This window comes from Haliotis cracherodii, unplaced genomic scaffold, assembly GCF_022045235.1.
Source record: "Haliotis cracherodii isolate W230 unplaced genomic scaffold, xgHalCrac1.p SCAF_7, whole genome shotgun sequence".
Lineage (NCBI taxonomy): Eukaryota > Metazoa > Mollusca > Gastropoda > Lepetellida > Haliotidae > Haliotis > Haliotis cracherodii.
In genome coordinates, this window is record NW_027266330.1 from 22,034,879 (window position 1) to 22,045,988 (window position 11,110).

At 38.5% G+C, this 11,110-nt stretch overlaps 1 protein-coding gene across 4 annotated transcripts; it reads right to left on the reverse strand.

Moving 5' to 3' along the window:
- Positions 1 to 2,706: 2,706 nt before the first annotated feature.
- LOC139447505 (opine dehydrogenase-like) lies at positions 2,707 to 11,087 on the reverse strand. Of its 4 annotated transcripts, none has more exons than XR_011652026.1 (5): positions 10,829 to 11,087; positions 10,297 to 10,355; positions 9,057 to 9,135; positions 7,837 to 8,308; positions 2,707 to 5,275 (listed from the first exon to the last, which is right to left on the reverse strand). XR_011652026.1 is itself a non-coding variant. In XM_071228908.1 (5 exons), exons 4-5 carry the CDS (start codon positions 8,076 to 8,078, stop codon positions 4,092 to 4,094), a joined length of 1,245 nt encoding a protein of 414 aa, XP_071085009.1. In that variant the 5' UTR covers positions 8,079 to 8,308; positions 9,057 to 9,097; positions 10,297 to 10,355; positions 10,829 to 11,087; the 3' UTR covers positions 2,707 to 4,091. The 4 variants fall into 4 exon arrangements, 3 of the variants coding, with proteins under 3 accessions (XP_071085009.1, XP_071085008.1, XP_071085007.1); XM_071228908.1 differs by having other exon boundaries at positions 8,018 to 8,308; positions 9,057 to 9,097; XM_071228907.1 differs by having other exon boundaries at positions 8,018 to 8,308; positions 9,064 to 9,135.
- Between the last annotated feature and the right edge of the window lie 23 nt (positions 11,088 to 11,110).

Sequence of the window (11,110 nt, forward strand, 5' to 3'; positions counted from 1 at the left end):
GTTTAGAAGCCTAAAGCCTAAAATAGATCGAATTTCACCATCAGATTAAAAAAATCAAACAATAAAACTGAAAGCTATGTATTTCTTCATGGAATAGAAATGCCATTTACATTTAATATATAATTTACAATGCAGATTAATTAGTTTATTTGTTTCAAATAGACAAGTAATATATGTACATAATATAAAGTTTTTGAATACATAGTCTCGAGTTACCCAGAGTGAGTGAGTGAGTGAGTGAGTTAAGATTTAACGTCACATCGGCAGTATTTCAGCCATATCGTTACGAAAAGTACATTAATAATACATATATCAATACAATATAAAAAAGCTGTCAACGATGGACAGTACAATGACTAGAATATCACAGAGTCTATTTAAAACTAGTTGAGAATATATAAAAGTCATCAGTATCAGTGAACAACAAAATATAAAAATGGGCTAGAGATCGCCAGCAACCGAAGGTAGATCACCATGCTAGGGTCCATGGGGACTTACAGTAGTTTTGCTACCTGCATGGACCCCAGCCGGATTTACATCATCCCCTCAGCTGTTGGCGATTATTCACAAATTTAGCCAGATTAAACGAACACACATTCTACAATTAAAATTGTGGTGGATTTTTTTTACTTCGAATGACGTGGTCTGACGTACCCTTTCTGGGGGGCCATCATTTTACACTACTTTAACCCCCTTCAAGGGTACAGCCACTAACAATCTCAGTTAACATGTTTCTTTCTACCAATTCTAAAATGTTTATTTATCACCATCCTTGGATCCATCAGTAAAGATAGATTTATAAGTATCATATTCACTCCTTAACTGATTGTATTCCTGTTGATATTGTAGTTGATTAGTGTCCGATTTTTTTAGTTTAGATAATGTAAGATCCACCCGTGGCTTTACCAATTGCCAAGGAGGTGAAGAAAGCAGGCGGAAAGGAGATATATTTTCAAGATTAATATCGGCAGCAGAAATTAAAGGTTTTATTCTTATTCCGAGAGGCGGAATAAGAGAGGACTTCTTACCGTACAGATCCTCATAAAGAGGATTAAACACACTGTTGTACGCGGGGTTAGATGGATTAGAATATAATTTTGTGATATACTGCAAAGATAGTTTAGTTCGGCGTAGTTTTAGTGGCGGCTCATCGGCCTCAACGTACAGACTGTCAATAGGAGAAGTTCTGAACGATCCAAGGCAAAGCCTTAGACCCTGGTGATGTATGGGGTCGAGTAGTTTAAGGTTACTCTTACAGGCTCCACCATAAATGATGGAGCCATAATCGAACTTAGAACGGACAAGTGATCTATGTAAGTAAAGGAGGGTCGTTTGATCTCCTCCCCATTTGGAATTAGAAACAACCTTTAATAAGTCTAGTGCCTTCAGACATTTAGCTTTCAAATATATTCCAGCTAGGTGTAAATCTGGGTCCCATGTGGTTTATATTTTCGACAGAAATGAATGCAATTTGTTTTAGACGTAGAAAACTTGAATCCGTTCTGCTCTGCACAAACATTGATTTTATTAAGACAAAGCTGCAGCTGTCTCTCAATCGTGTGCATATTTTTACCTCGACATGATACATTAAAATCATCAACGAACAAAGACCCGTCATGAGAGTCATTTAAAACCTTGGATAAACTTTTTATTTTTATGCTAAACAACGTTACTGATAATAAGCTACCTTGTGGCGCACCTTGATCTTGATCGTAAAAATCAGACATGGTGGATCCCACACGAACCTGGAAATGTCTATATCTGTTAAAAACTGAGATACAAAATTAGGCAAACGCCCTCTCAAACTCATGTCATAAAGATCTTTTAAAATTCCATGTTTCCAGGTGGTATCATACGCTTTTTCTAAATCGAAAAATATTGATACCGCATGTTGTTTATTTATTAAAGCATTTTTCACTAATGTTTCCAGTCTAACCAAATGGTCAACTGTACCTCTATTTTTTCTAAAACCACATTGAATATTTGTTAAAAGAATATTGGTTTCTAAATACCATATAAGTCTGTTATTTACCATTCTTTCCATGGTCTTACATACACAGCTAGTAAGCGATATCGGCCTATAATTCGAAGGATCAGTATGATCACGGCCAGGTTTTGGTGTAGGTATTACAACAGCATTTCGCCATGATGAAGGAAAATTCCCGGTTGTCCAGATATGATCGAACATATTTAATAATGTTTCTAAGCATGACTCGTGTAAATGTTTGAGTAACTGATAATGAATATTATCAACACCCGTGGCTGTATCATGAGCTTGCCCAAGGGCGGTATGCAGCTCATGTATGGTGAAATGTGGGCGAAATATCCAAATTTTACTCATCAGTGACAAAAATAAAGTCGGATGCAATTCCCTATTTGGACTTGTACAACATGTCCCGTGTTCTATTCAGGTGAACAATTGATGTGACTGTGCATGTGTTTGCGACGAGTGCCATCGACGAGGCAGGATACGCTCATCTTTTGCGAACACCTGGTATCATCACTATTTGATATTGATTCATGCTTATGCTATAGTCGGAATCTTACAATCGACTCATTCTTTTGAAAAGGGTTTTGTCACTTTTATTGTAACATTTTCATAGTCTTTATAAAGTACAACAACAACTGGCAGCACTTCTTGGATATACATGACCATGTGACAATTAATTGACAACATAGGTGGTATACAAGTACCCAAAACCTTGTTTACCAAAACAACCTGAACTCAAAACCCAATGAAAAGATGTTTAACTACAATAATCCAATGGCTAAAGTCATGACAACCATGGATAAAATCTATGTTTGTGGTATCATACATAAATGCAAGGACTACCTGCATGTACATTGTTACCTGTGTGAGGCCCTACAAGGGTGGTTGAATGTAACCAGCTCTCTTTACAAGTACAGAACTTGAGCACTGTAACATATATATAACCTTAGCTCTAACAAGCTATGGGCCTTAGTAACCCTGCTACGAAACATTGAAATATAAACCAAAAAAATGTTTTTTTTCTGCTGACCACTTTAGAAAATAAAAATATTGTTCCACACATCCCCACTTTGTTGAAATGACGTCAAAATCAGTTCACACCTCTACTCCAGAGATGACAGAAGGATCAGCCTCACGAACCACGGGTATTAAATGACCCCTTTTGGGCAATGACACAACGAATATTAATTGTTAAAGTGGCATGTAGTGGCCATAACATTTCTGATTCCCATGATGGGATTCGAACCAGGAACTTTCTGAACAAAGGTCGAACAAAATCAAAACAAGGGAATTCGGTCAAGATTTTTTACTTAAGCTTCAGATATATCAATGATTGGATATTGTTAGAAAACATCCAACAGACAGTCCCCTTCAACTGACTTACCCACTTGAGCTAGAAATAACAGAGATCAGTGAAGCCGATTTATCTGTTTATACTTATATCTATGTATGATGGTGCGGGCTATCAAGACCCAAGACGCTCGTTGGACAGGTGTCATTGATACATTTGGGACTTTCTGTTCCTTTGTATTGTGATTACAATCTATATACATCCATTCAATGACATGATTGTGCTTGAATAAAATATGATCCACTATGTGCAAAGGGTGACGACTGACGTCAGTGAAATATGATCCACTATGTGCAAAGGGTGACGACAGATGTCAGTGAAATATGATCCACTATGTGCAAAGTGTGACGACAGATGTCAGTGAAATATGATCCACTATGTGCAAAGGCTAACGACAGATGTTAGTGAAACATGATCCACTATGTGCAAAGGCTGAAGACAGATGTCAATGAAATATGATCCAATGTGTGCAAAGGTTGACGACAGATGTCAATGAAATATGATCTACTATGTGCGGAGGCTGAAGAAAGATGTCAGTGAAACATGATCCACTTTGTGTAGAGGACGAAGAAAGATGTCAGTGAAATATGATCCACTATGTGCAAAGGCTGAAGACAGATGTTAATGAAATATGATCCACTATGTGCAAAGGCTGACGACAGATGTCAATGAAATGGTGACATCCATTAGGACTATCAGGGTGTTGTGTTTGAAGCGTACATAGACTTGTGGACCAAGTAAGTTGTGGATCTATATAAAGGTTTCTAAGTCTTCCAGGGTCTTGATGCCATAAACCTGTGGGGCTCTTGTCTCGTGTAAGTCCTGGCCACACAGTTTGGATCCCACGATATATATCTTCCCTAATTTCTGCTGGCTCCAGTGTAAAACTGTATCTATTGCAGGTGTGTATAAACCAACAATCTGTGCTAAACCTTTGAATACTACGAGGCCAAATGGAACATCCTCCTTTAAATACCGGCTCTTAAAATCCGGTATGAACCCTTCTTCAGTTGTAATCATGGGATGAAATAATCCCTCATACCCCTTGTTTGTTGTCAAAGCCTGTTTGAGACTGCTTGAATCAGTAATGGACGATCCATAACTGTCTAAGAGCCACTGAAGTGCACTTGTGGTTTCATTTGGTCGTTCCTGTAGTATGTTCAACTTTATCATGCTGATTTCACCATCAAGGCGACTGATCCATTGTGCTTGGATGTCATCTGTACCATGGTAGAAAAGAGGGATCTCGGATTTAACAGTTGTGTCCCAATCTTTCCATTTGCCATAACAAATTCCAAGATGCAATACACAGGAGTCAGTTAGTCCTAGGCTGTGACTGACTTGCCGAATAACTGGAAACGTTCCCCAGATGTGTTGTAATTGACGAAATGGATTGAGCAAGATTTTGTCATCATTGTGAATGATAACCATCCTCAATAACTCCTTTATGCCAATTACATCTACCTTGACTCCATACACAGATATTCTACAGGCCCAGGGAAGGGAGTCCGCCGATATGATAGTAAGGTCATATAATTTATTTCGAAGAATGTGACATGCTTGAAACTCAAAACCTGCCTGTCCGGGCAAGGCAACAAGAATGGTTTTCTTCTGTATATGGGGTTCAATGGCTGTCAGGTACTTCCCATGGGAACATGCAGGAACAACCAAGACAATGATGTCTGCTCCTGGCACCACTTCTGCTGGGTTGTCAGATATTGTATGGGGGTTAGCTTTGTATAAAGTTGACTTGCCGTTGTTGGCAGGGAATGAACAGGTCAGAATGTTGTTGGCTGCAGATTTTGCCCACTCCCGAGCCTGCGAAAGTGCAAGGACGCAACATGTCATGTCAGGTTTTGAAGACACTAACGCCGCCAACACATGGGCTCCGTGGCCACCACCACAAACCAGTACTGTTACAGTCATCGTCAGTTCTGTAATAGAAAGAAAACATGTAAGACCAGTCATTTTTTTGCATAATTTGGAGCTATGCAGACATATAGTTGTCCTCACACGATGAAGTAACTGAAGTAATAGGGACATTCATATTTAGAAGATACTGAAACTACACTGAAATCAAATATGTTTCATATGAGTGAGTGATTGAATATTGCTTAACGCTGCATCAGCAATTTTGCAGCTATTCACGGCGAGAAATGTCTTTTGTGTAATCACATATAAACCAATACAATAAAAGTGAATCACTTACAATTGTAATGGCAAAATAAATACATTGATAAATCCAATTTCTGATGAATTCATGTGAAGTTTTCAGCCTGTTTCATATCGTTGACATCCAAAGTCGGATTCAAAATCGTAGTCTTTCCAGGAATTCCTCTAACACCCTAATCTTAACCCCATCCGTTTGCCGAAAGCTTTCCATCCGACGGAATATCACAGCAAAGTGTCTTGCAACTGCATTCTGTTATTGGCCAGGTTAAATAATGCCTTTTAAGCGCATTTATTTAATTTTTGTACCATGTCCACTTTATGAGGTATGTCCCCCAGTTGTACCCTATGATTGTGACATTTATTGGCAAGGAACCAGGATGCGTTAAAAGGAGCATGTTTTAAGTGTGGAAAGTGCAAGATATCTATGTATAATTATCGACAATTTCCAGTATCTTTCCCCCACAATATAAAATTGATTTGGTGGATTTGGCTGGCCCCCTTTAAAGAATAATATTTTGGTTTTTGAGATAATGACGTTAAGCTTCCACAAGTAATACTGATTTAAGAAATCTAGGGGACATGGGTGGCCTAGTCGTCTAAGGCGCCGCGAATCGCTGTGCAGAGTTGCATCCCTTTGGCACGCCAGAAACCTATGATTGTGGGTACGAATCCCGGTTCGTCCCGATTATGTTTCTAGGTTTGTCAGCACCATACCCATGCTCGTGGGTTTCACCGAAGTGACCTGCATCACTTCGGGCTTTCCTCCAAAATTAAGCTGACACGCCGTGATATGGCTGGAATACTGTTATAAGCACAGCAAAAAAAATGTAGGTTTCTGTCTTCCGGAAACCTTCCGGATACCTAACCATTTTGGATCCGGCCCGGATACCTTCCGGAAACCTTCCAAAAAAAATGTCAAAATTTGGGGGGTGCATTTTGTTCACTTAAGTGTGAAACACACAAAAAAATTAACTTGAAAATACCAAGCAATTTGAAGGTTGCTGAAGGCATCTGGAAGGTTTCCGGAAGGTATCCAGATGCAAATTTTCTTCATGACTTGCTTCTGGTAAAAAATGTTAGCCTGTGCATTACAGGTAGCGGTTGTAATATTCTGGGTTACTTTAATGGTAAATATCCTCCTAAAACATTTTTGGAGAAGACAATTGTTCAATTTCATATATTGTCCTTTTCAGATGTTAATGGTATTTAATGAACAAACATCAGTTCGCCTATAATGATATCCTTAAATTTCATGTCCAGACTTCCAGTTTGTACTGAGAAAAAGAAAAAGTCATTGACAATGTGCTCACATGGGCCTTTGGTCCTAGTGAGATGATAATAAGACTATTTGTAACGGTACATGTACTTGTTATATCCAAAATACTAACTTCATTGAAATTTGCCTCACCCTAGTTTTAAGGTACTACAGTAAGCTCTTCCTCAGTTACTGTGAATTCTTTTATTAAAAGGGATTGAGAGTTAATTTGACACTGGAGTTGTAACCACTGCACATATATGTGTATTCAAATAATATAACAACTATGTGCTTAATACTTCACAAATATCTCCAGAAATAGGCATTTTAGTTAAAATTGCAGAAATACTTTATGAATAACCCCTTCACTATTGCCTTGATCTTACACTTCAACCCTTCAAGAGTTATCACTTTTGAGTGTGAATTTGACCTTCAATATCATTGATAAATATTTCAAAAACATTTCAAAGAGCTATCCAGCACATAAACCAAATATGCAGTCCTTTGGTAGAATTCAACATATCATTGACCAAAATATGGAAGTAATGTAACCAGTATATGTATAAGAGTTACTAAGACTTCTGCAGAAAAGGCAATTTAGGGGAAAATGTAGTATATATAGATCACACACAACCTTTTTCCAACTTCGACCCATGCCCAAAGGAAGAGTTAGACCACAAACAAACTTTTTGTCTGGTTGTGACTTTGACCTTTGACATAACAGACCAATGTGTCATCAGACGTTTTCAGAGCAAAGGAAACATGTGTTATTTTTCTTGAGATGCCCAAGCAATGCATGGTTTCATAAGATAAGTGTGGCTATTAAACTGAGGCAAAATCATGAAACATCCCCATTTACACAGCTGGCAAATGAAACATAAGCAACAATCAAATTATCAATTTCTTTTATTCATATGCCTATAGTATATCGCACATTGAACAGTGTTCACATGATGGTTCCTGATGCAGTATGCAATTTCATCCTATTCTTCAATACTCATAACAGAGTGTGATAACTGTTTGCTGGACAGTACCTACGGATTATGTTCACCAGTTCAGAGAACTTACTTTCCCTCAATCCTCCTTTTCTTTCTATATTGCCATGGATGAACAGAAACCAGGATGAGGGGATATCAGTTAGACTCTATCTCTGCTGCATTGTGTTAGTAAATTGTGAACTTTCCATTTGGTGTTTGGGTCCACATTTAAAGACAATAAGTCCCATTTATCATTCCTTTCAAGTGTTTACCATATGGCTCAAGACAAGAATTTCCTGAATGTCCTGGAAGAATTCCACTCCAGCTTGGCATTGGTTGGTCTTTTCACATTAGCCAGACCAGCCTTTGTGTGTCCCAGTACCATTTGGCATACAACTTCTCGGTCGGCCTCCAATGAAATAACAGGACCCTCGTCATCGCTGTCTGCAAATCACCTCTGATATCTGAAGGGGTGCAGCCTCTGTTTAGGACTCCCTTGTCTGGTCCTTCCAGACTGTCAACCTGGAGTACTCATCCAGGGATCTCAAGCAGGACTTCAGTTTCTGCAGCATTATGTAAAAGGATTTTAGCAATCAAAAAGAATTGTTGCCACATGTGCTTACAGATAGAAGGCAGCAAAATCACTTAAGTTGTCATATGTGAGTCTTGTTATATGCTTAACATTTAAGATAATCACATCTCAAATTTCAACCAGACAAACCAGTGACTAATGTTATGAACTCGGTCCAGACAAACCGATGATAACTATTATGGACAATATCCCACATCACTGTGGTATGATTACATGCGATCAATGAGCCTACTCAATCACTACCTTATCTATTAATTAGGCTTGGAATGCTGGGAATCTTTTTAAGAGATGTCATTTAGTGATTGTTTCAACTCATCAACATGGAAAAATATATATTTACAATCCTTGTCATATAGCCAAACTATTGCTGGATGCAGTGTTAAATATATGAGTTGGCTTTAACACTGCTTTGAACAGTATTCCAGATATATCACCGCATGTTAGCTTGATGTGGGAAGAAAGCCCTAAGTGATGTAGGTCTTTGATGAATCCCACGAGCATGTGTATAATGCTGACAAACCTAGCAACATAATCGGGGAGAACCAGTATTTGAACCTATGACTATAGGTTTCTGCTAAGCCCAAGAGATGCAACTCTGCACAGAAAATTGTAGTGCCTTAGATAATAGGACATCCGTGCCTACAGCGATAAGGAACAAACTGAAGACATATTTGCAAAATAACCATATGAACCAAACAGAATAATTTCAAAATATTTACCACTCACTGTTGCTCTTCTATGGTCTTTCTTTGCATTGATGCTGCACAGATGACTGTCTCATTTATTCATCCGGACATTCTACAAACATAAGTAGCATTCACATCACAGAAAAATGTCCAAACTGTACATGTTGTACATTTGATTCATATGAAAAGACCCCGGTTGTGATCCCGACTTAAAACTACCCTAATCATAATAATTCATGTCAAACATTCAGAGATGACATTTATCCCCATATTTAACAAATGTCAAAACAATATTTTGACAACCAAGTCAGGGTCATTCAACACATACATTACATAGGAAATAACCTGTTCGACAACGCAGAGAGATCCTCACCGAGGTGAATATCATTCCATGAATTATTGCCAAATTTTCTTGAAATGCAGATTAATACAATGCAGTATTTACTTTTATTTCTAGGTTATTTGTTTGGCTTTTCCATGGCACTGTTTTGACAGAGATCTAACCTTGATATGACACTTTGTTCAGAAATGATATAAATAAGAGAATACTTTATTATTCCCGAGAAAATTTGGGTTGCATTGTAAAAGCACAGAGAAACAAGTATAAGATTCATGATTTAAGTTAAATACACTCGACCCGTGAAGATTCAGGGGTAGATTAGGTCTTCAGCAACCCATGGTTGCCGTAAAAGGCCATTATGCTTGTCGTAAAAGGCGACTAACGGGATCGGGTGGTCAGGCTCGCTGACTTGGTTGATGCATGTCATTGATCTCAATTCTGTGGCTCGATGCTCATGATATCAACCACTGGGCTGTCTGGTCCAGACTCAATTATTTACAGACCGCCATCATATAGCTGGAATATTGCTGAGTGCGGCGTTAAACCACAAACCAACCTAAATACACTCATACATGCACACACAAACACAACATCCAAACACCAGGGTTAGAAATTGGCACTAGTCATTTTGACATTTTAAAGGTTTTGCTATATGCTATCATTTTAGGACTAGTGGACTGAAAGTGTTAGTTCCTACCGCTGACAAACGCTAATCAACTAATGAATTGGGTAGTCAGACTAGGTTGTCATCATACTCTGAGGGCATGGATCTTTGCTGATAATAACAATCACTAGATTGCCTGGTCCATGTTCAATTATTTACAGGCTGCCATCACAGAGCTGGACTATTGTGAGTGTGATGTTTCACACTGCATTGAAATATACCATGATGAATACATGTAGTTTGTATTTATCACAAACAAAAATACTCACTCAATACTTGGTATCCTCCCTGAGGATGTCTGTGAACCTCCCCACAAACCCTGAACATGCTGAAACAGAAAACAACTAACTTGTCTTTATCCTTTCAATGTTTCTATGTGAATTTGTTAAAGATTGATAAGCTGTCATTATTCATTGTGATCCATATCTCACTTTAAGGCGGTTCAGGTGGCAACACATGATTGGAATTGAATGCCACATTTTGTTTGACATGCACTTTGCCAGATTTATACCCTTGGTAAGTAACCCTCATCATCAAATCCCAGCGTTATGTTGAGAATAAGGACACGGCCCTTAAAAGTCCTGCACCTGTAGCTCTTATGCAAGCCCAAATAGAAATACCATGTCACAACAAACACTTGATCATAATAATAACAAAGGGTTTCCGAAAACAACAAAACTAAAAGGCCCTTGACGTTTAAAGTAGTAACATGGAGATAAGGAAAATATCTAAATCAATCCCTTCCATAAGATCTCTGTATAGAAATCATGGAACATTATGTCTCGAAGCCCTGCTACGTACCTAGCATCTGCAAGCTGCTCTACCTTCCTTCGGCTGCCAATCGAGTTTTCGAAATACTTGACGTCCTCGTTGTGGATGGCTCAGGTGGATTTCGACCGGGATTTCCGTGTTAGAGGTGATTGAGAACAATGTATCGATACACGAGGTAAGCATATCGCAATCAAGCATCACGGTGTACATCGATTACACGAGGTTTAAGTGTTTGTTTACATTTGTGTTCCAAAATGGCGCCCTCGGCCATACAGGGAGTTATGGGTAGACTTGCTTGTCCCGGAATAACAC